Source organism: Entelurus aequoreus, linkage group LG05, assembly GCF_033978785.1.
Source record: "Entelurus aequoreus isolate RoL-2023_Sb linkage group LG05, RoL_Eaeq_v1.1, whole genome shotgun sequence".
NCBI lineage: Eukaryota > Metazoa > Chordata > Actinopteri > Syngnathiformes > Syngnathidae > Entelurus > Entelurus aequoreus.
This window is the reverse complement of record NC_084735.1, coordinates 19,371,440-19,397,572: the sequence shown is the minus strand read 5'-3', so window position 1 is coordinate 19,397,572 and position 26,133 is coordinate 19,371,440. Positions and strand designations below refer to the sequence as shown.

The following is a 26,133-nucleotide window of genomic DNA, read 5'->3' as shown; positions in this document are numbered from 1 at the left end:
TTTTGTAAGAACCACAATTAATAAATATATTTCAGTGAATAACTTATTGTTCAAATCTGTATATAAATATGTACATAAAGTGTTGTAATTATATTGTAAAATGGATGGATGGATGTTTAAAACAAAACTGTTATTATTAATTAGTAAGTATACATTTTTTGAGCCTTTTTAGAGAAAATCATACCATTGTAGTAAATTATGCAAATTACTCAATTATGTCATGGTGACCACGCCCATAGCCACGCCCCCACCGCCACAGGCATCTTGGCAGTTTATGGGAAACACTGCACACACACCAAAGTATGGAGGGACACAGTATCACTTTTTGTGTTTGATTTCATTTCAGTATCGTTGGAACTACTACTATTAGTCGTACTGTTTGTCTTGTGGTCTTTTTCAAAATTTGTGAATTAGAAGAACAATTTAGCAAAATATCACATTGACAAAAACATCATTTTTTTCTTTTTTCTTTTACAGAATACAAAATTTTATTAAAAGAAAAAAAGGTCAATCCTGAGGTTCTGATGTCCGTGATTCCAAGCACATTCTAAACCACTTCTTTCACGCGCGCGCACACACACACACCCACGCACACACACACTCCTACTGAATTTCGCCCATGTAGAGGCGTTTATCGCTGCCAGCCGACAGCACTGTTGAGACAAAGCAAGCAGACAATTAGTCGGTGTAGATGATATTAGCGGTGCCGTCAAACACGTTTCAGTCGCGCCCGTTTATGTCGACAATTCCTCCGAGTGGACCAAGCCCTTAAGTCCTGGTCCAATCTGTTCTTCTCACTACGACTGCAGCCGTTGTAGTATTTTGTAACGCAGCAATAAAATGTGCAAACAGCGACTTCCTGTACGGCGCAACGTAAGCTTCAAAATAAAAGCATGGTAGTAATAATCAACCTTCTACCGCAGACTCCAAGAAAATATACCAATGTAATTATTTTAGATTGCAGATAAACACATGCATTGTTGCCGTAAAATAAACAATCAAATAGCACAGCAGTTCGGTTTAATGAGAGTATAAAATATATAAAACACAAAAATATGAATATCAATATAGGGCTGCACCCTTAATCGAATTGTAATCACGATTTTGGTAGTCATGATTAAATGAGGGATCAGTCATATTTACCATAAATTCCGGACTATAAGCCGCAACTTTTTTCCTACCATTTGAACCCTGTGGCTTATAGAACGGCGCAGCCTTGTTTTTTCCCCGCTGACATTCCTAATGGAAATTGTTTTGTTTTTTTAAACAGGCAAAGGAACTGAAAGTGTGTGTTATTGTTCGTGCTATCTTTTGGACGAATTTGCTCACTGCTGGTGTCTTCAGTTAAGTTGTTCTTTCTAGCCGTCCGTAGCATTTCTACTCATATGGATTCTTCATTCATCACTCCAAGCATAGTTTGTAAGTTTTACAATATAACTAAGACAATTCTTACTTACTAAACCGTCCCACGTGTGATGTCTGCAGGAGTGTTTTCATGCATATTTGTACGTACTGTCGTTTTGTAACGATGCTAGCGTCATTTACATTAAGCTAATATGCTAACACGTTTACAAATGCCTGTGTTAGTAGTATTAACTTAACAATGGCATTCTTTTTGTATTGTGGCATTCTTTTTGTATTGTTTCAGTTACGTCATTTCACCAAAACGTCACCGTGGAGTACTTTGAGTGTGTTTAGCTGATTGGAGAGCTAGCTTGCGCAGCTGGTGGGTCCATGACGATGACTTCTGTTTTGTTTGATCAGCCATTTTACTGCCGTGTTACAGGCACCGTATGGAAACAATTAAAGGTATGTAACATGTAACAATATTTAAAGTATGTATCGGCGGCTTATAGTCAGGTATTGCTAATGTATGGGGTTAAAATTTCTTAGAAAATTTAGTGGGTGCGGCTTATAGAACAGTGCGCTTATAAGTCCGGAAAGTACGGTATTTTATTTCTATTGGCCTCATTTCTATATGCTGTTTTTTTTATTTCATGAAATCATATTCAGAATGTTTTGAGATGCTTGTTGTCTATTAATGAAATAATTGAAAAGTTCAAATATCAATAAATTCCAACACATATTATTTGTATGGGTGAGAATTATTGCAGGAAGTGAATTTGTACTCAAAACTAGTTAAATAAAATAATACATCCTTATCCCTACAATACATTTCTATATTGTTTTAATAGTGTGTACATTTTGGGCAAAAGTGTGAGCTGTTAAATTAATTTCTCCTCACAAAACCTTGTGTGATTATATATACACACAAATATCAGTTACCAGTTCCAAATGTACATTATTGTGCAACACTGACTAGTAATGAACAAAATCAAAACAAATATTTGTCTTTAAATGTCTGATAACTACTATTTCATTACAAATTATTTGATGTCACGTTCATTATAACTCTTTGTTTTAACAAACAATGAATCATTGTGATTTATTATCACGATTTCAGTTTTGATCAAATAATTGTGATTATTATTTCGTCCTAATAATCTTGTCATTACCTAGTCTCATTTTGTTTTGTACGCGTGTAAGTAATGGCCGGCTTTGCTCATGTCGACAACCGCTTACGTCGACGCGAGTCAGCCAGTCCGAGGGGGCGTCGACACAAACGGGTCGCACTGCATCGACGAGCGACTCACCGATGGACTCCTCGGGGTGGAAGACGACCTCGTTGACAGAGCCGGCGTGGCCTGGCAGCTTGTACAGGATCCTGCGGGACGTTGTGTCCCAAATGTAGACAAATCTACAAAGAAAACACAAACATTAATTTTTTTCTTCGACATTTGCCCGAAAGACGAAGAAGTTCACATTGTTGGCGTCAGTTTTGGATATTCCCGAGCATATTGAATGCAGCGTTACTGTATGTAAGTATGTGTGCGCGCTCTTCTCACCTGTCAGCTGAACCTGCAGCTATCTTGCTACCATCAGTGGACCAGGAGCATCTCATCAGGTTCTGAAAGACGGAGGATTAAACCTTCATAAGCGTTGTTGTATGAATATAATATTAACAAGAGACAGGATACAAGAGCTAAGTTATTAACATTCAGTTATTAATGGGAACTGTCAGCGTCAATGTTCACACGAATCAGCATCGCTATTAAGGCTGGGTGATATGGATGAAAATTGCATCATAATATTATTTTTTTATGACCTATGGAAGAAAATAGGAGAAAAATACATTAAATGGGAAAAAAATGTATTTGAAATGTAACTTTCCTGATTATAATCCCCTCCGCTATGAAGGCAGAAAGGAAATGTCCACACACGCACGGAAAACACTCAATGTAAACAAAATATTAAAATCACATTGAACACTTCATAAGTTCTTAAAAATGAAGGTGTAAAAATAAGGAATATGGAAGAAATGCTTAATAAAGTGTAAGAAAATAGTGCAAAGTGTGAAAATTAGAGATGTCCGATAAGGGCTTTTTTGCCGATATTGTCCAACTCGTAATTACGGTTTCCGATATCAACTGATACCATAACACATTATTATGGCTAATTTTGTTGTGATGCATTAAACAATGTAACAAGGTTTTCCCAAAATAAATCAACTCAAGTTATGGAAAAAAATGGCAACATGGCACTGCCATATTTATTATTGAAGTCACAAAGTGCATTATTTTTTTTAACATGCCTCAAAACAGCAGCTTGGAATTTGGGACATGCTCTCCCTGAGATAATCCTGATACCCACTACAACTATGGGAAATACTATACTTTGACTTTCACAAAGTGCATTATTATTATTATTATTTTTTTTTAAACATGCCTCAAAACAACAGCTACAAAAACAATGAAGGCACACAGCCACACAGTCCAGAGCAGGGGTCACCAACCTTTTTGAAACCAAGAGCTACTTCTTGGGTACTGATTAATGCGAAGGGCTACCAGTTTGATACACACTTAAATAGGGATGATGTTTGATAAGGAATTATCGAGTTCGAGCCTATTATCGAATCCTCTTATCGAACCGATTCCTTATTGATTCTCTTATCGAGTCCAGATAGGTTGTTGTATATGGAAAAAAACACACAATATTTGGTTTAACAAAAGCTCACTTTTATTATATAATAAAAAAATAAAATCTAATAAATAAATAAATATTGACTGTTACCCACCTAAAAAAATAAAACAAAATAAATAAATATTGACTGTTGTTACCCAAAGTATATTAAGTGGGATTTTTCAGAAAAACAAATATATACAGTAACACAAAAACAACCTGTCTCTGTGATCACTATAGGTGTATAAATAATAATATAGTGTTAAATAAAATCAGTCCCTTGGGCACAAAACTGAAAATAATACAGCTCTCCAAAAAGTGCACTTCTGCTGCTATTTGACATAACTGTTTGTTATGATGCTTTGACATTTTTGCACTTTATTTCTTTATTGAAAGAAAATTCTATGAAGAGAAAAGTTATTTGCAAATGTGGTTACAATGCTAAAAAATGAAAAGTTAAAGCTAAAAAAAGAAATACACTTTATTGAGTTAACATTATTTCTTTATGGGGGCAAATGTTATGAGCTAGAGAATATAACAACTACACTACCCAGCATGCAACGGGAGTTACGAGCATGTGCGGTAGCCCCGAAAAGTGTTGCATGTTGCCACGCTGTGAAAGTAAACGTCAAGAACTCAGCCAACACGCCTCGTCTGCATTATTTATAATTAGACAGACAACACATCTACAGTGTGATTTTGTTTTGTTTACAAGGAAAGAAAAACCAAAGTTAAAAAAGGGAGATATGTTGTATATATATGTATGTGCTGCGGTTGTTTTAAGAACGTTGCGACAGCTGCCGTAAAGGAGGTGCGTTGCTAGCCTGGTTGCTATGTTTCCGGTTGGTCGTAAAAGTGTCCGCCATGTGTTTTACCCTGCTAAAATCTCTCAGTAAAGTTATTCGATGGATTATAGCTTTTGTTTTGTACTTTATTACACCTTGGAGCGCTTTTTCCCGTCCATTGTTTTCCTGCTTTCGCTATCTGCGCCTAATGACTGACCTACGTGACGTCATTTCTTGTGATGTCACACGGAGCATTTCTGGTCGGGACGGGATTCGAATAAAGAATCAACTCTTTTCCTTTACTATAGTGGTCTCGATAACGGGTACCGGTTCTCAAAAAGGGATTCGAGTCCGAGGACTCGGTTCTTTTCTTATCAAACAACCGGTTTCGAGTATCATCCCTACACCTAAATAAATTGCCAGAAATAGCCAATTTGCTCAATTTACCTTTAACTCTATGTTATTATTAATAATTAATGATATTTACACTTAATTGAACGGTTTAAATGAGGAGAAAAACACGAAACAAACGACAATTAAATTTTGAAACATAGTTTATCTTCAATTTCGACTCTTTAAAATTCAAAATTCTACCGAAAAAAAGGAGAGAAAAACTAGCTAATTCGAATCTTTTTGAAAAAATTAAAAAAAGACATCATTAGTAATTTTTCCTGATTAAGATTGATTTTAGAATTTTGATGACATGTTTTAAATAGGTTAAAATCCAATCCACACTTTGTTAGAATATATAACAAATTGGACCAAGCTATATTTCTAAGACAAATCATTATTTCTTCTAGATTTTCCAGAACAAAAATTTTAAAAGAAATTCAAAAGACTTTGAAATAAGATTTAAATTTGATTCTACAGATTTTCTAGATTTGCCAGAATAATTTTTTTGAATTTTAATCATAAGTTTGAAGAAATATTTCACAAAGATTCTTCGTCGAAAAAACAGAAGCTAAAATTAAGAATTACATTAAAATTTATTTATTATTCTTTACAATAAAAAAAATAAATTTACTTGAACATTGATTTAAATTGTCAGGAAAGAAGAAGAAGGAATTTAAAAGGTAAAAAGGTATATGTGTTTAAAAATCCTAAAATCATTTTTAAGGTTGTATTTTTTCTCTAAAATTGTCTTTCTGAAAGTTATAAGAAGCAAAGTAAAAAAAATTAATGAACTTATTTAAACAAGTGAAGACCAAGTCTTTAAAATATTTTCTTGGATTTTCAAATTCTATTTGAATTTTGTCTCTCTTAGAATTAAAAATGTCGGGCAAAGCGAGACCAGCTTGCTAGTAAATAAATACAATTTAAAAAATAGAGGCAGCTCACTGGTAAGTGCTGCTATTTGAGCTATTTTTAGAACAAGCCAGCGGGCGACTCATCTGGTCCTTACGGGCTACCTGGTGCCCGCGGGCACCGCGTTGGTGACCCCTGGTCCAGAGTATACTAGAGTAATAAAGTAAACAGCAGTCATTGCAAATTGCCAGTTTTTTATCCGTCGGACACACTTTAAAATAATCCCAAACCATAGACATGGTGTCATTAGTCAGTCACCGAGAGAGCTCGCTTGTTAGCCACGGCTACAGCACCGGCAACAACACACTCTTGTTGTTGTTATGCTCCGTTTGTGGCGGTCATCAACAATGGCCAGTAAACCACATCTATAGTGAAAATGTAAACATAAAGAAACCTAAGAACTATTTTCTGCAGGTTTAGTGCCAGGAAGTTACAGCTGTGCTCTAAAGGGGTAAGCGTGGCTAAGGTGGTTTGGTATTAGCGGTCTTGGTGTGGACGAGCGCCTTGCATCATTTATAGACCGCACGGGTCTGACTATGGTCCCTTTGGAAACATCCGAAAAAGTGCCATACTGTCCAAGTGACTTTTCCTCTTTTATCCACAATTTCTTCATTTTGACTTCCTCTTCTCACTCCATGCAGAGAATCAACTGCCAGACAACCAAACTTGATAGTCGATACTGTTACCCGATTGGCTGTCAGCGTGACCTTTGCCCCTGCAGCCAACCTTGCTTTGCAACTTCCGCTTTCTTCCGACGAAGGAGTAAAAAAAAATGATCGAACGTTCTATCAAACCCTTTTTGTATTGATAACGTTGATTGATTGAAACTTTTATTAGTAGATTGCACAGTACAGTACATATTCCGTACAATTGACCACTAAATGGTAACACCCGAATACGTTTTTCAACTTGTTTAAGTCGGGGTCCACGTTAATCAATGCTGACTGGTATTGTTTTATCGCCCAGCCCTAATCACTATCTAGTTAAGAGGCAGAAAGTGTGCTCTGGAATGCATGTCTGAGAGCATAACATATGAACAAATACCTTTTCAAAATTGTGCACATTGCCCTGGAAAATCTTCACACATCTTTCCTTGGGTGCAAAAGGTCGAACGTCCCAAATGCGCACTACACACACACACACAAACACACAAACCTTCACACAGGGTATCGAAGACACAAAATGCTGTCCTCCACGTAGAATCCTTACCTGTGTTGTCCATGGAGTTGGAGAGCAGGTACGATCCCTCAGAACTGATACTGAGTCCCGTCACCGAGTCGCCGTGTCCGTGCATGTTGTAGATCAGCTTGTTCTGCCTCAGGTCCCACACCTGCAACACAACGACAAACGCTGCTCTGTACACCTCTTTTATTTCCATGTTGGCCACATGCTGTGTAAATGTCAAATATTTCATGCACGGGCCATGCATTTTTGATACATTACAACTGAATGTTAGCCTATTTCCAAAATTAGCCTGTCCAAATCTCTGAGTGTTGTATTTATTAACCTCTTAAAGGCCTACTGAAAGCCACTACTACCGACCACGCAGTCTGATAGTTTATATATCAATGATGAAATCTTAACATTGCAACACATGCCAATACGGCCGGGTTAACTTATAAAGTGCAATTTTAAATTTCCCGGGAAATATCCGGCTGAAAACGTCTCGGTATGATGACGTTTGCGCGTGACGTCACGGATTGAGCGGAAGTATTGGGACACCATTGTGTCCCAATACTTCCGCTCTGTTTTCATCGCAAAATTCCACAGTATTCTGGACATCTGTGTTGGTGAATCTTTTGCAATTGGTTTAATGGACAATGAAGATAGCAAAGAAGAAAGCTGAAGGTGGGATCGGTGTATTAGCGGCTGGCTGCAGCAACACAACCAGGAGGACTTTGAGTTGGATAGCAGACGCGCTACCGTGAGTACGCAGCTTTCTTCCAAACATTTGATCGCTTGCCCGTACGTGAGTGCCGCTATGTGCATGTCACGTACGTAACTTTGGGGAAATATATGTGCTGTATGAACTTTGCGGAACTGAACGGTACTTTGGGCTGTGGGATTGAGTGTGTTGTGCGGGTGTTTGAGTTGTGTTGGTGGGTTATATGGACGGGAGGGGGGAGGTGTTTGTTATGCGCGATTAATTTGTGGAATAGTAAATATAAGCATGGTTGTGTTGTATATATTATATATGTCTTGTGTTTATTTACTGTTTTAGTCATTCCCAGCTGAATATCAGGTCCCACCCGCCTCTCACAGCATCTTCCCTATCTGAATCACTTTCACTGCCCTCTAATCCTTCACTTTCACTTTCCTCATCCACAAATCTTTCATCCTCGCTCAAATTAATGGGGTAATCGTCGCTTTCTCGGTCTGAATTGCTCTCGCTGCTGGCGTCCATGATTGAAAACAATGTGCAGATGTGAGGAATACTAGCTCCTGTGACGTCACACTACTTCCGGTACAGGCAAGGCTTTTTTTTTATCAGCGACCAAAAGTTGCGAACTTTATCGTCGATGTTCTCTACTAAATCCTTTCAGCAAAAATATGGCAATATCGCGAAATGATCAAGTATGACACATAGAATGGACCTGCTATAAGAAAATCTCATTTCAGTAGGCCTTTAAGGCCCAAGCTGTTTGTTTACATTCTTTTTTTTATTTATTTTTGCTATTTGGGCTTATTGGACCCTAATTAGAATAAAAACTAAAAATCATCTTTTAATATGATGTACTTAGTCCATAGGGCAGCACGGTGGCAGAGGGGTTAGTGCATCTGCCTCACAATACGAAGGTCCTGAGTAGTCCTGAGTTCAATCCCGGCCTCGGGATCTTTCTGTGTGGAGTTTGCATGTTCTCCCCGTGACTGCGTGGGTTCCCTCCGGGTACTCCGGCTTCCTCCCACCTCCAAAAACATGCACCTGGGGATAGGTTGATTGGCAACACTAAATGGGCCCTAGTGTGTGAATGTTGTCTGTCTATCTGTGTTGGCCCTGTGATGAGGTGGCCACTTGTCCAGGGTGTACCCCGCCTTTCGCCCGATTGTAGCTGAGATAGGCTCCAGCGACCCCCCGCAACCCCAAAAGGGACAAGCGGTAGAAAATGGATGGATGGATAGTCCATAAGTACACAAACGTGTACTTCATGTTTAGTGAATTCTTATATTTACACTTTTTTTCCCAAATTCCATTGTATGTTATACTCTTCTGACACCACCAGATGGCAGTATAAGTGTCCACATAAGCGGCCATAAGACCCCAATTCAGTAGTGTACACAATTTTGGAAATAAGAGCTAAAAAGGTGCTGTCCACGCATGTGGCCACTAAGCCTTTGGAGGTTAAAGAAATGTTCCAACCAGGGTTATGCTGCCGATTCTGATATCAATCATCCAAGAGTGAGTTTGGCCGATACCAATACTGATCACATGTATTAAATGTTTTTTTGTTATATTTATGGCGAGTGCTTTTGACAGTCTAACAATATCAGCACACATATTTTTTATGGCCAAATGGCGCCCCAAATTATAAGGCGCACTGCCGATGAGCGGGTCTATTTTCATACAAAAAACTTCCTTGTGGTCCACATCAGTGTTTTTCAACCACTGTGCCGCGCGTGAGATAGTCTGGTGTGCTGTGGGAGATGATCTAATTTCACCTATTTGGGTTAAAAATATTTTTTGCAATGCAGTAATTATAGTCTGCAAATGATGTGTTGTTGTTGAGTGTCGGTGCTGTCTAGAGCTCGGCAGAGTAACCGTGTAATACTCTTCCATATCAGCAGGTGGCAGCCGTTAGCTAATTGCTTTGTAGGTGTCGGAAACAGTGGGAGGCAGCGTGCAGGTAAAAAGGTACCTAAACCAAAAATAAACAAAAGGTGAGGGCCCCTAAGAAAAGGCATTGAAGCTTAGGGATGGCTATGCAGAACAAAACTAAAACTGAACTGGCTGCAAAGTAAACAAAAACAGAATGCTGGATGACAGCAAAGACTTACTGTGGAGCAGCAGACGGCGTCCACAAAGTACATCCCGAACATGACATGACAATCAACAATGTCCCCACAAAGAAGGATAAAAACAACTAAAATCTTCTTGATTGCTAAAACAAAGTAGATGCGGGAAATATCGCTCAAAGGAAGACATGAAAGTGCTACAGGAAAATACCAAAAGAATAGAAAAAGCCATTAAAATAGGAGCGCAAGACAAGAACTAAAAGACTACACACAGGAAAACAGCAATAAACTCCAAATAAGTCAGGGTGTGATGTGACACGTGGTGACAGTACACCTACTTTGAGACAAGAGCTATAGTGATGCATGCTTGGTTATGCTTTAAAGTCATATCCAACAATTGCGACAACGATTTTTTACTGTCAACTGAGTTTCGTTTTTTTAATGATGTCAGCTGGTGGTGTGCCTCCGCATTTTTGCCTTGGCTCAAAAAAAGGTTGAAAAACACTGGTCTACATAACATGTAATGGTGGTTCTTTGGTCAAAATGTTGCATAGATGATGTTTTACAGACCATCGTCAAGTCTCTTTAGGATGCGCCGTTTTGTGGGCGCTCTTATTTACGTGCCTCCACTTCGACACTGCATTATCTTTGTTGTACCGGTAGTTTTTAGCGCTTCCATGGCGAATTGACTGACAGCTATAAGTTAGAAGTGCCCTGCGATGAGGTGGCGACTTGTCCAGGGTGTACCCCGCCTTCCGCCCGGATGCAGCTGAGATAGGCTCCAGCGCCCCCCGCGACCCCGAAGGGAATAAGCGGTAGAAAATGGATGGATGGATGGCAACGGCAGAGGATGAATGCCTCACAACAAGAGGATAGAGGAAAAGAAGGCAGAAGTGTGGCAATTTTTAAGACTTATGCAGATCCCAAATACACATCAGCAGGTACCAGAAGGTAAGAAAAGTCGGTTTTGCATAATTTTGCGGAACAAAAAGCCAGATAATGTCTGCTAATAGGGGCCATTTTGCGGTCCTTATATAAACACCATAATAATACTGTATGGTGAAGCACAGTACGTCTGACTATGGTAACCGTAATGCGCCGACAATCCGTCAAGCGGTGCGGCTTCGTAGCTTAGCAAAGCCATACCAAAACATTCTGAAAGATTTTTAAGTGTTGTGTGTAATGTCCTATTATCTCAATGAACCATCAAAGTTTTGGGCTTGCTTACCTGTACTTGCTAGTGTCATTCATTGAACAGGCGTCAACCTGCAGTCTACACAGATTTCTTATGCGTGATTTATCATTACACCATGTATCATACAAAATTGCTTTGAGTTCGGTAAGCACAACCAGAATATATCCGTTCATTAGGTGCGCGGTTATAAGGTGCACTGTGGAGTTTTGAGAAAATAAAATGATTTGGCATGCGCCTTATTAATCCGAAAAATACGGTAATTATTTATTCCCTTTTATGACAAAACAAAATCGCTAGTACAGAATATCTAAACACATGTAAAAAATATCCTGGTGTGTGTGTTACCTTGATGTCGTTGTCGATACCTCCAGAGATGATCTGATCGCTGGTGTCGTTGAAGGTGACGGCCAGCACCTGGTAGGTGTTCTGGAAGGTGTGGAGGGCTCCCTTCTTGCGCACGTCCCAAAGCTGCCATCAGACGTGCGGTCAGTAACCCGACTAGGACTTTGGGGCGGCATGTGAGTATTTCACCTTGACCGTGCCGTCGTCGCTGCCGGTGCACACCAGCTGGGGTCCTCGGCGGGCCGGGTAGCAGGTGTTGACGAAGGAGGTGTGGCCCTTCAGGCGCTTGACCCGCTCGCCCGTCTCACTGTCCCACACGCCGACCGTCTTGTCTGTGCTCGCCGAGAACAGCAGGCTGAGGACACAAATGATTGCCGTAAATTCCGGACTATGAGCCGCTAATTTTCAACACTTTGAACAATGCCGTATATACGCTGTGGCCTATTTAAGGATTTTTCTTCTCTGTCGGCCATCAAAAAAAAAACAAGCAAAGACACTGAAAAGGTGTGTTATTGTTAGAGATGTCCGATAATATCGGCCTGCCGATATTATCGGCCGATAAATGCTTTAAAATGTAATATCGGAAATTATCGGTATCGGTTTCAAAAAGTAAAATGAATGACTTTTTAAAACGCCGCTGTACGGAGCGGTACATATCCGGTAAAACACGGACGTAGGGCATACTTGCAACCCTCCCGATTTTCCTGGGAGACTCCCGAATTTCAGTGCCCCTCCCGAAAATCTCCCGGGGCAACCATTCTCCCGAATTTCTCCCGATTTCCACCCGGACAACATTATTGGGGGCGTACCTTAAAGGCACTGCCTTTAGCGTCCTCTACAACCTGTCGTCACGTCCGCTTTTCCATTTTCCGGCCCAGTCACATAATATATGCGGCTTTTTCACACACACTAGTGAATGCAATTCATACTTTGTCAACAGCCATACAGGTCACACCGAGGGTGGCCGTATGAACAAGTTTAACTGTTACAAATATGCGCCACACTGTGAACCCACACCAAACAACAATGACGAACACATATCGGGAGAACATCCGCACCGTAACACAACATAAACACAATAATTACTTTTTTTTGTGGTCCCCTTTATATTGAATAAAGTATCGAAATACATTTTGGTACCGGTACTAAAATTTTGATATCGGGACAACACTAGGAGCTACACTTTCATGTTTATTAGAGATGTCCGATAATATCGGACTGCCGATATTATCGGCCGATAAATGCTTTAAAATGTAATATCGTAAATTATCGGTATCGGTTTTAAAAAAGTAAAATGTATGACTTTTTAAAACGCCGCTGTGTACACGGACGTAGGGAGAAGTACAGAGCGCCAATAACCCTTGAAGGCACTGCCTTTGCGTGCCGGCCCAATCACATAATATCTACGGCTTTTCACACACACAAGTGAATGCAAGCCATACTTGGTCAACAGCCATACAGGTCACACTGAGGGTGGCCGTATAAACAACTTTAACACTGTTACAAATATGCGCCACACTGTGAACCCACACCAAACAAGAATGACAAACACATTTCAGTAGAACATCCGCACCACTAACACAACATAAACACAACAGAACAAATACCCAGAACCCCTTGCAGCACTAACTCTTCCGGGACGCTACAATATACACCCCCCCGCTACCACCAAACCCCGCCCACCTCAACCCCCCCAATCTCCCGAATTCGGAGGTCTCAAGGTTGGCAAGTATGCTCTAGTATACTCTGGACTAAAGCTGTGTGCCTTCATTGTTTTTGTAGCTGTTGTTTTGAGGCAAGTTTTTAAAAAAAAATAGTAATGCACTTTGTGAAAGTCAAAGTATAGTATTTGCCATAGTTGTAGTGGGTATCAGGATTATCTCAGGGAGAGCATGTCCAAATTCCAAACTGCTGTTAAATAAAATTATGCACTTTGTGACTTCAATAATAAATATGGCAGTGCCATGCTGGCACTTTTTCCCATAACTGGAGTTGAAGTTGTTCTCTTATTTTGGAAAACCTTGTTTTTGATTGATTGATTGAAATTTGTATTAATAGATTGCACAGTACAGTACATATTCCGTACAATTGACCACTAAATGGTAACACCCCAATACGTTTTTCAACTTGTTTAAGTCGGGGTCCACGTTAATCCATTCATGGTAAAGTTACATTGTTTAAGGCATCCAGCGGGGCATCACAACCAAATTAGGCATAATAATGTGTTAATTCCACGACTGTATATATCGGTTGATATCAGAATCAATAATTAAGAGTTGGCCAATATCGGAATATCGGCAAAAATCATCTCTAGCATCTCTAGTTATTATATTTATTATGGCGTCATCTTTTGGTCCTTTTGTGTAGACTGAGCTTTCAACCAGATGTACAAGCGCCATTTTGTCTTCTAGCCGTCGGTAGCGTTTTTACTCGTATGGATACTTCATTCATCTCTCCAAGCAATGTTTGTAAGTTTTACAATATATCTAAAACAATTCTTACTTTCTAAACTGTCCCATGTGTAGGGTTGGGTATCGTTTGAATTCGAACGATTCCGGTTCCGGTTCTTTGTTTCGATTCCGGATCCTGGCGATTCTCGGTTCCGATTCTTTTAAGAGGCAGGGTCAAAAAAAAAGTTTAGGATATTTTAAATGAGCTAGCTAACCTACAGTCTTTCTGAATGAAATAGTCTGACATTCTCCATCAATTTTAATTCTATTAACTTTTTATGAACTTTACTATAAATTCCTCACAGGGCTGTTTTCACCTAGAACATAAATATCAAATCTATGAACTTGAATATAAATATTATAAATTATGAATACATTTTCTCAGGGGTACACTTTCCTCAAGAGAGCTTTATTTTTGAAAACCTCATGAAAACACATTTACACACACAAGTGTATGATGCTGCAGGAAACCTCATGAAAACACATTTACACACACAAGTGTATGATGCTGCAGGTACTTAAAAATGTTACCGTGCTCCCACTGATGGGCTAACCTGGTGCAGAAAAGCAAATAAACAATAAGAAACAACTTGCAAAACCCAGTCCAGATTAGCAGCAGGTACAGTATAAAATCAGAGACAGTTCTTGTTTAGGAAAATGACCATATCCGCCTTCTCAGGCAGGATGCGTGAGCGTTCTGGACAGATAGTGTCTCCTGCTGTGGAAAATACACGTTCGCTGGGTGTGGAAGAAGCTTGAACGCATAAATAGGAGAAAGCGAGATATGACAGCAAAGGATAAGTCTTTTGTTGGTTCCACCGGACCACCACCATGCAGCAGGGTCGTCAGACATAAGTATCGGTGGAACGTCCTGGTACATCTGCAGCTCTCTCTCCACTCGTTTCTTGATGGACATGGAGCTCTGTTATTTCGCGGTTATTTCATTTTTTTTTGTAAAGTAAAGCCACACTTTCGACCGCCGACGCCCGCTATCCATGCTACAGCTTGACTGACTCACTCGGCTATGCTAACACTTCCGGCGGTGGGCGCTTCTTCGTTGGTGCTCAGCGGCTTCTTCTTCCGGTTCGGCTGACTTTTTTTTTTTTTTTTTCCGGTCGGCGGACTGGGTATCGAAAATAGGAATCGAAATTTAAACTTTTGAACGATACCGGGAGAATGGGAAAGTTAGTCCCGGTTCCAATCGATACTCGATACCCAACCCTACCCATGTGTGATGTAGGAGAGTTATCATGCATTTTTGTACGTGCTATCGCAATGTAATCAAGCAAACGTTGTTAACATTAGCTAATGTTGTTAAGGCGGCCGCCTTAACAACAAAGAGCCACCGCCTAAACTAAAGTCTTAACAAGCTGCCTCTGCCTCTGTCAGTACGTCTCTGCAGCACCCAGCATTGTCCCACCCACAGAACCATCTGATTGGCTACACACAGAGCGGTAACAGCCAATCAGCAGTGCGTATTCAGAGCGCATGTAACAGTGCTCAGGCAGGCAGAGAGGAGAGACGGTGGAGTGAACAGAAAGGTTTTTTAGCAGGTGATCATAATGCAGAGGACTCTCCCCAAAGGCAAAGATGAGTCGATTATAATGATAATAGTAATAATTAGGATGATACTCGAAACCGGTTTTCCTGGTTGTTCGATAAGAAAAGAACCGAGTCCTCGGACTCAAATCCCTTTTTGAAAACCGGTACCCGTTATCGAGACCACTATAGTAAAGAAAAAGAGTTGGTTCTTTATTTGAATCCCTCGGAACGAATCCCCTCCCAACCAGAAATGCTCCGTGTGACATCACAAGAAATGACGTCAAGTAGCTCAGTCATTAGGCGCAGATAGCGAAAGCAGGAAAAAAATGGGACCGGAAAAAGCTCTCCAAGGTGTAATAAAGTTCAAAACAAAAGGTATAATCCAATGAATAACTTTACTGAGAGATTTGAGCAGGGTACAAACACTTTTACGACCAACTGGAAACATAGCAACCAGGCTAGCAACGCACCTCCTTTACGGCAGCTGTCGCAACGTTCTTAGAGCAACCGCAGCACATACATATATATACAACACATCTCCCTTTTTTAACTTTTGTTTTTCTTTCCTTGTAAACAAAACAAAATCACACTGTATATGTGTTGTCTGTCTAATTATAAATAATGCAGACGAGGCGTGTTGGCTGAGTTCTTGACGTTTACTTTCACAGTTTGCTCATAACCTCATTCTTAGCTGCCGGGTGACGATATGCAACAACACTTTTCGGGGCTACCGCGCATGCTCGTCACTCCCGTTGCATGCTGGGTAGTGTAGTTCTTATTTTCCCTAGCTCATAACATCACATCTTTCCCCCTATAAAAGAAAGATTTTAACTCAATAAAGTGTATTTCTTTTTTTAGCTTTAACTTTTCATTTTTTTAGCATTGTAACCACATTTGCAAACAACTTTTCTCTTCATAGAATTTTCTTTCAATAAAGAAATAAAGTGCAAAAATGTCAAAGCATCATAACAAACAGTTATGTCAAATAGCAGCAGAAGTGCACTTTTTGGAGAGCTGTATTATTTTCAGTTTTGTGCCCAAGGGACTGATTTTATTTAACACTATATTATTATTTATACACCTATAGTGATCACAGAGACAGGTTGTTTTTGTGTTACTGTATATATTTGTTTTTCTGAAAAATCCCACTTAATATACTTTGGGTAACAACAGTCAATACTTATTTATTTAATTTTATTTTTTTAGGGGGGTAACAGTCAATATTTATTCATTTATTAGATTTTAATTTTTTCTTATATAATAAAAGTGAGCTTTTGTTAAACCAAATATTGTGTTTTTTTCCATATACAACAACCTATCTGGACCCGATAAGAGAATCGATAACGAATCGGTTCGATAAAGGATTCGATAATAGACTCGAACTCGATCATTTCTTATCAAACATCATCCCTAGTAATAATACAAAGTGCAAACTAGATAATAGCCAATAATAATAATAATAACCGACAAAGTGCAGACTAGATAAAAACCAATTAGTAAAAATTAGTAAAAACTAAACATGGGCACACGATTGTTGCTCAACTCGCCACAATTTTGTTTGTTTTTTGAAAGTGACAAGTGCAGGTATACTTTTCAAAGTGTCAGGTAGAGAGTCCCATAGTTGTGGTCCTTTTATTGAAAAGGCAGTCTTAGCAAAAGATGTTCTACGGAATGGAACGCAACAGTTGCCTTTTGACATTGCTCGGGTGGTAGATCTGGTACCACTTTGCAGTCTTGTAATTATAATTGATATAATGCTTGAAATACAACGGGAAGTTTGCGGCCACGAGGCATCAATGTAAAAGTCGCGATCAAATGTGGAATGCGCTCCCAACAGGTATAAAAGAAAGGGCATCTCTATCCTCCTTCAAAACCGCTATAAAAGTTCACCTCCAGGCAGCTACAACCCTAAACTAACACCCTCCCCGGATTGCTAATAATCAAATGTAAACAATCAAATGCAGATTCTTTTTCTTATGCCTTCTGATCTCTCTCTCTCTCTCTCTCTCTATGTCCACTACTTGATGTCCATATCCCCAGCCCCCCCCACCCCCCCACCCCACCCCCCCTCCACACTCCTGATTGTAAATAATGTAAATAATTCAATGTGATTATCTTGTGTGATGACTGTATTATGATGATAGTATATATGATAGTATATATCTGTATCATGAATCAATTTAAGTGGACCCCGACTTAAACAAGTTGAAAAACTTATTCGGGTGTTACCATTTAGTGGTCAATTGTACGGAATATGTACTTCACTGTGCAACCTACTAATAAAAGTCTCAATCAATCAATCAAAGCCCATTTAATCAATTAATGAGTGTAAGTAATAAAGATTAATCAAACCGGAACCAACAGAGTGCGTATGTTTATGAATGCACACATGTTAAAAGTGCAATTTTAAAGATGACGACGTGCACTGCAAAAACTGAAATCCAAGATGAAATATCTCAAATAGGGGCGATATTTGCTTATTTTCTGTCTGATAAGATCATTCTTCTCACTAAGCAGATTTTATGTTAGAGTGTTTTACTTGTTTTAAGGGTTTTGGTCCTAAATGATCTCGGGAGATATTACAGCTTATTGCTGAGATTTGATGACCTATATTGAGTAAAACATGCTTGAAACTATAATATAAACTGATGCAAAGCTGTGTCATCAACACTCACAAGTATAAAACTACTTTTTTTAAATAATAATTTCTTACTTTAAGCATGAAAAAAAAAATCATGATGCCGAGCGCATATCATTATGTCAAGATAATGGCACTAGCATTTACTTCATTTAAGAATATTTGTCAACATATTGAGCAAAAAGGTCTCATTTTTTCTACCAAGAAAAGTGCACTTGTTATTAGTGAGAATATACTTATTTTAAGGTATTTTTGGGTTCATTGAGGTTAGCTAATTTGACTTGTTTTGGAATGTCTTGACAAGCCGAATGTTCTTGTTCTATTGGCAGATAATTTTGCTTAGTTCAAATAAAATACCCCTCATTTTTGTAATTTTTTTCTTGTTTTTGAACACTGATTTTTTGCAGTGTGCATTTATTCGATAAAAGAACGAAGGTTTTGGCGAGGAGAAATCTATTCTATTCTATTTTCCCTAAAATGTGCATTAAAGGCCTACTGAAATGAATTTTTTTTATTTAAACGGGGATAGCAGATCTATTCTATGTGTCATACTTGATCATTTCGCGATATTGCCATATTTTTGCTGAAAGGATTTAGTATAGAACAACGACGATAAAGATTGCAACTTTTGGTATCTGATAAAAAAAAGGCTTGCACCTACCGGAAGTAGCGTGACGTAGTCAGTTGAACATATACGCAAAGTTCCCTATTGTTTACAATGATGGCCGCATGAAGTGAGAGAGATTCGGACCGAGAAAGCGACAATTTCCCCATTAATTTGAGCGAGGATGAAAGATTTGTGGATGAGTAAAGTGCAAGTGAAGGACTAGTGGGGAGTTGAAGCTATTCAGATAGGGAAGATGCTGTGAGAGCCGGGGGTGACCTGATATTCAGCTGGGAATGACTACAACAGTAAATAAACACAAGACATATATATACTCTATTAGCCACAACACAACCAGGCTTATATTTAATATGCCACAAATTAATCCTGCATAAAAACACCTGCGTGTTTGTTATGCTAGCTCCTAGCTCCTCTGCTAGCTCCTAGCTCCATAGAACACGCCAATACAATTCAAACACCTGATCAACACACACAATCACTCAGCCCAAAAGACCGTTTACCTAACCCAAGGTTCATAAAGCTTATATATTTTTAAAAAGTTACGTACGTGACGCGCACATACGGTCAAGTTATCGAATGTTTAGCAGCCAAGGCTGCATACTCACGGTACCTGATATTCAGCTGGGAATGACTACAACAGTAAATAAACACAAGACATATATATACTCTATTAGCCACAACACAACCAGGCTTATATTTAATATGCCACAAATTAATCCTGCATAATAACACCTGCGTGTTTGTTATGCTAGCTCCTAGCTCCTCTGCTAGCTCCTAGCTCCATAGAACACGCCAATACAATTCAAACACCTGATCAACACACACAATCACTCAGCCCAAAAGACCGTTCACCTAACCCAAGGTTCATAAAGCTTATATATTTTTAAAAAGTTACGTACGTGACGCGCACTTACGGTACGGTACGTGTTATGCTAGCTCCTAGCTCCTCTGCTAGCTCCTAGCTCCATAGAACACGCCAATACAATTCAAACACATGATCAACACACACAATCACTCAGCCCAAAAGACCGTTCACCTAACCCAAGGTTCATAAAGCTTATATATTTTAAAAAAGTTACGTACATACGCAAAAAAAAGCCAAAGCTGCATACTCACAGTAGCACGTCTGCGTCTTTGTCATCCAAATCAAAGTAATCCTGGTAAGAGTCTGTGTTGTCCCAGTTCTCTACAGGCGTCTGTGTATCCAAATCAAAAGTCCTCCTGGTTAGAGTCTCTGTTATCCGAGTTCTTCCATCTTGACTGCATCTTTCGGGAATGTAAACAAAGAAGCGCCGGCTGTGTACTGTTGTGGCTGACTACGTTCGAAAAATACGTCCATTTCGCACCGACAACTTTCTTCTTTGCTTGCTTGGCTTCCTTCTCCATAATGCAATGAACATGATTGAAACAGATTCACGAACACAGATGTCCAGAATACTGTGGAATTATGAAATGAAAACAGAGCTTTTTCGTATCGGCTTCAATGTGGAAGGCATACCCGTGTTCGCCGGGCTACGTCACACGCATACGTCATCCTCAGAGGCGTTTCGAACCGGAAGTTTAGCGGCAAATTTAAAATGTCACTTTATAAGTTAACCCGGCCGTATTGGCATGTGTTATAATGTTAAGATTCCATCATTGATATATAAACTATCAGACTGCGTGGTCGGTAGTAGTGGGTTTCAGTAGGCCTTTAAAGCTATAAGCTGTTTCATTTGATAACTCAAATAATCAATAGATTCCAGGATTACTCAAATAATCAATAGTCGCACTTTTCTACCAAATGTGCCTCAAAGTGTTTTGTTTTTACCTGCCGTCCGTGTTGTAGTGCAGCTCCATCACTGCTCCACTGTGGCCCTTCAGCGTAGCAAAGTTCTCGCACTCTCCGTACACGTTCCACATCACTACGGCGCAGAGAAACCACCATTTTACTCACAATGGTAACGGCCCTCGCCGGTTTTTGAGTGAAGTGACGGTGGCTTACATATGAGCCTGTCGAATCCAGAGGAGGCCAGCGTGGCTCCGTTGGGGTGAAACTTGCAGCAGTAGACCTCGCCCTCGTGGCCGGACATCAACATGATGGGGGCCTGCAGGCTGGAGGTCCTTGGGGGACCCTAAGGGAGGAGATGTAGGTGTATCAGCAGATTTAAACATTGTGCGAGTGAAACATCAAGTGTACTATAGCAGACGTACTGCAGGTATGTCGTGGAATTTTTGGTTGATTAGACACCTTTTCACATTTCTCTGCATGTAAATGTCTTCAAACACACATTGACATTGATCCAACACTACTCATTGTACCTTGCATCTTTAAAACAATGACTTGTTAGCGTTTAAGATAGCTAGCTATTTGCATAATAGTTGACAGCTATACAAGAAGGGAGTCCTCGTTCCAGCAGTTTGGGGGTCCTTGGCCTGTACTATAGTGTAAAGAAAGAGAACACCCATAGAGGCTCGGGCTGCAGCTATCGATTATTCTAGTAATCCATCGATTAGTTTGTTCGATTAACCGGGAAAAACACACTTAAGACCCCCAATGTGTATTTTATGGTAAATAAAAGTTTAAATAAACAATGATTTGTGTCCTTGCCAGACCTTTATTATCTTCAATTGTCTTTTATCTACCTTATTTGACCCTCTATTGATTTGTTTTATCTTCTTTTACTTTTTATATTTCATTTTAACTTTAATTTACCTTATGTGATTGTCCTTTACCTCGTTTTATCATATTTTACCTTCTATATTCCTTTTTTTTTAACCTTTTATTTGGCTTCTTTAATCCTTTTTAACCTTTTACTTACCATTAGTTTACCTTCGTTTACCATCTATATTCCCTTCTTTGAAAGTCTTTTACATTGTTTTATTTTTTTTAACCTTTTATTGAGCACATTTTACCTTCTATTTACCTTCTGTTTCCCTACTTTTACCTTTTATTTATCTTGTTTGACCTATTATTTACCTTGTTTACCTTTCATTTACCTATTTTACCTTCTAATATCTTTTTTTTACCTTTTATTTGGCTTCTTTAATACTTTTTAACCTTTTATTTACCGTTAGTTTACCTTCGTTTACCATCTATATTCCCTTCTTTGAAAGTCTTTTACATTGTTTTATTTTTTTTTACCTTTTATTGAGCACATTTGACCTTATATTTACCATTTGTTTCCCTACTTTACCTTTTATTTACCTTGTTTTACCTTTTATTTACCTTCCATTTACCTATTTTACCTTCTATATTCCTTTTTTTGGTTTACCTTTTATTTAACTTATTTTACCTTTTATTTGGCTTTTTTAACATTTTATTTACTGTTAGTTTACCTTCGTTTACATCTATATTCCCTTCTTTGAAAGTCTTTTAAATAGTTTTATTTATTTTTTACCTTTTATTGAGCACATTTTACATTCTATTTACCTTTTGTTTCCCTACCTTTACCTTTTATTTACCTTGTTTTACCTTTCATTTACCTTCTATATTCCTTTTTTTAATTTTACCTTTTATTTAACTTATTTTACCTTTTATTTGGCTTCTTTAATCCTTTTTAACCTTTTATTTACCGTTAGTTTACCATCTGTATTCCCTTCTTTAAAAGTCTTTTACATTGTTTTAATTTTTTACCTTCTTTATTCCTTTCTTATAACCTTTTATTGAGCACATTTTACCTTCTATTTACATTTTGTTTCCTACTTTTACCTTTTATTTACCTTTCGTTTACCTATTTTACCTTCTATATTCCTTATTTTACCCTTTCTTTGCTTGTACATTTTTCTCACCTACTTCTACCTTTTATTACTTCTATTTAACTTTTGTTGAACTTGTTTTACCATATTTCTTGCGTTCCAGATTTAACGACTAATCGAAGCAACAGAATATAAATCGAAACTTGTTTGTAATTCAGTTCTGAATGAATGCACTCCACGACAACAAGTCACAACAACGTGAGTATCTTTAGTGCTCCTGGTACTATGGTTTACTGCATTATACCTAAATAACGTAATATTCGTCGTCTTTAATTAAGAACGCCCAGTGTCCAGTTGCCATATTTCATCCTAATAGTGAGTGAAAGTGTGTGTTCATACCGCCGCCATGAGCTGCTGGGACTGGGCCGCCGCCACCAGCTCCGTCCGGGGTCGCTTTACTTCGACGGGAACCATCGCCATGTCCGCCACTCGCTTCTTTGGATCAATCATGTCTGCTTATTTGGCCAATCTACCAAAAACAACACAACTGTTGCGTTTTAATTGCAAAATGAAGTATGGCCAGCTCACAAGGAGAAGCATCGAGCGGTAAGGTTCCAGTAAAGAACAGTTCGATTACTTCCGCTTCTGGTGTGTTTTGATTGGTCAGGACTGGCTACCGCTACGGTGATTGGCTGCTTCATCTTGTTGTGGCGTGTTTGAGCCGGAACCGGAAACTCAACTTGCTGTCTCGTCTCTGATTGGTCAGAGTTTTCAGCATGTGTGATGAGTCATAAACATCTTCTAAGTAGATACAGCATCGAGCGCTACTGCCTACTGCCGCTGACGAGACACGGGTCCGCCATCTTGGAGTGGTGATCAGTGCAATTCATTTGGCAGGAGCAAAGAACTGTCAGCACATTTAATTAATCTTACCTCACTGAATACCACTGATTTTCACGCGTTTTTTTGTCATACGTGTAGTTGATAAAGGACACATGTTTTGCTGTGTTTTATTATTCATAGTTTGCTTAACAGTAATAGAATATTCTTATATGCTATAAGTGACCAGACGGCTGAGATCAAAACTGGGAATATAATCCCAGAGAAGGGGGGAAAAAAGTCAGCTATTTTTAAATTGAAGAAACAATATGATTAGGTTATATATACATGCGTGTATCCTACACAGCGGGAACTCTTGTTCAACCCTTTTTCGATTACGCTTGCACCTCCTGGTACCCTAGCACCTCCAAAACCCTCAAATCCAGACTCCAATCATCCCAGGACAAGCTAGTCAGGTTACTTCTAGACCTCCACCCCAGATCACACCTCACTCCAACCCACTTCTCCAAAGTGGGCTGGCTCAGGGTGGAGGACAGAGTTAAACAACTTGCACTGAGCCTAGTCTATAAAATCCGCTACACCTCCCTGATACCGAAGTACATGTCAAACTACTTCCTTAACGTAAATGACCGCCATAACCACAACACCAGGGGGAGCTCCACTAACCACGTTAAACCCAGATTCCGATCTAACAAAGGTCTTAACTCATTCTCCTTCTATGCCACATCAATATGGAATGCACTCCCAACAGGTGTATAAGAAAGGGCATCTCTATCCTCCTTCAAAACCGCACTAAAACAACACCTCCAGGCAACTACAACCCTTGACTAACACCCTCCCCCTTCCACATCCCACCTCCCCGGATTGTAAATAACCCAATGTAAATAATCAAATGTATTTTTAATGTTTATACTTGTTCTTATGCTTTCTGAACTCACTATGTTCTCTGCTCGCTGTACATATCCTACCAAGTCAGACCTACACTGTTTCAATGCCCATTTCTCTGATGATGCAATTGTTGATGACTGAAGTATGCGGTTATCAACCAAACCCTCCTCATCCCACCCCCCGATTGTAAATAATGTAAATAATTCAATGTATATACTCTGATGATGAACTTGTGTATTATGATGATAGTATATATTTGTACCATGAATCGATTTAAGTGGACCCCGACTTAAAGAAGTTGAAAAACTTATTCGGGTGTTACCATTTAGTGGTCAATTGTACGGAATATGTACTGAACTATGCAACCTACTAATAAAAGTCTCAACCAATCAATCAATGAACTATGCAATCTACTAATAAAAGTTTCAATCAATCAATCAAAAACATAAAAATTGGGTTGGAAAGCTAGACTAAATTTAGACTTGTATAATACTGTATAGCCACTGTCCATCTGATTGTCTAGTTAGCTAACATATATTACCCTCCTACACAGTCTGCTGTGGCCCTAACTTTTACCCCTGTTGGCTTTTACAATCGTTATCTTCATCAACTTTGTTATTCAAGTATGACATTTTTACATTTAATTCATTTCATTGACAAGCAATTCAATTATGGTCATACTCTTGTTTGCTAGCGGCTATGTTTTCAGTACTACTGAAGATATTTGCTCCTTCTCATCTCTGTGGTAATATTCTTTTCACAAAATACAACCAATGTTAAATCTTACTTGTGAAAAGTAATCCCCCGATTCTTATTTTCAACAGTCCGCTCATTTGAGCAGGAAAACGCTGAACACCATCTTTGTTTTCTACCTGTCAACTGTCAGTTTAGGCTGCTCGTCGGCTTCTCATCCCCACTTCAAGATGGTGGCCGAACGTCTCGCGTCACAGCAGCCAATGCTGTGTCTACTTATAAGATGTCTATGTGGTGATTGGTAGTGATGGGATCGGCAGTTCTTTTGACTGTACTGAATCACTAGAATCAGTTCCTTAAATTGATTCGTTCAAAAAATGTGTTCACCGAATCACCCCCCCCCCCTCCTCTACTAGTCTACTCTCATTTTGTTTTCATGTGGCTTGTTTTCATGGGATCGGCAGTTCTTTTGACTGTACGAATCACTAGAATCAGTGACTGACAACGCCACACTGTGGCCGCAGTTCATTACGTGTACCGAATCTCTTCTGCAGTTCTTTTGACAGTACGGATCACTAGAATCAGTGACTGACACGCCACACTGTGGCCGCAGTTCATTACGTGTACCGAATCTCTTCTGCAGTTCTTTTGACAGTACGGATCACTAGAATCAGTGACTGACACGCCACACTGTGGCCGCAGTTCATTACGTGTACCGAATCTCTTCTGCAGTTCTTTTGACAGTACGGATCACTAGAATCAGTGACTGACAACGCCACACTGTGGCCAGTTCAGTACGTGTACCGAATCTCTTCTGCAGTTCTTTTGACAGTACGAATCACTAGAGTCAGTGACTGACAACGCCACACTGTGGCCGCAGTTCAGTACGTGTACCGAATCACTTCTGCAGCAGCAGTACAGTTTAATTGCAAATCAGCATTATTATAATGATGATGATAGCTACTAAACAACAACAACAACAACAACAGTTGCAGTAGAATGGATAATAATAATAATAATAATATGAATCAGAATTGATCCCCAAGGAGAAATTTATTTTTGTTACAAAAACTGTGTAAATAATAGCCTATGTATGTGTGCATACATTAGTTATTATTTTTATTTTAAATCTTCTCAAAACAGCCTGCCCTACACTTTACCCTCCGCCCCTCCCCCTCGCG

The 26,133-nt window shown here is 39.2% G+C and overlaps 1 protein-coding gene across 1 annotated transcript; it reads right to left on the bottom strand.

The window, feature by feature from the left end:
- Positions 1-315: 315 nt before the first annotated feature.
- snrnp40 (small nuclear ribonucleoprotein 40 (U5)) lies at positions 316-23,212 on the bottom strand. The gene is made up of 10 exons (XM_062047309.1): positions 22,931-23,212; positions 20,838-20,967; positions 20,664-20,757; positions 11,788-11,953; positions 11,602-11,724; positions 7,320-7,440; positions 7,155-7,237; positions 2,907-2,968; positions 2,655-2,758; positions 316-653 (listed from the first exon to the last, which is right to left on the bottom strand). Exons 1-10 carry the CDS (start codon positions 23,039-23,041, stop codon positions 604-606), a joined length of 1,044 nt encoding a protein of 347 aa, XP_061903293.1. The 5' UTR covers positions 23,042-23,212; the 3' UTR covers positions 316-603.
- Between the last annotated feature and the right edge of the window lie 2,921 nt (positions 23,213-26,133).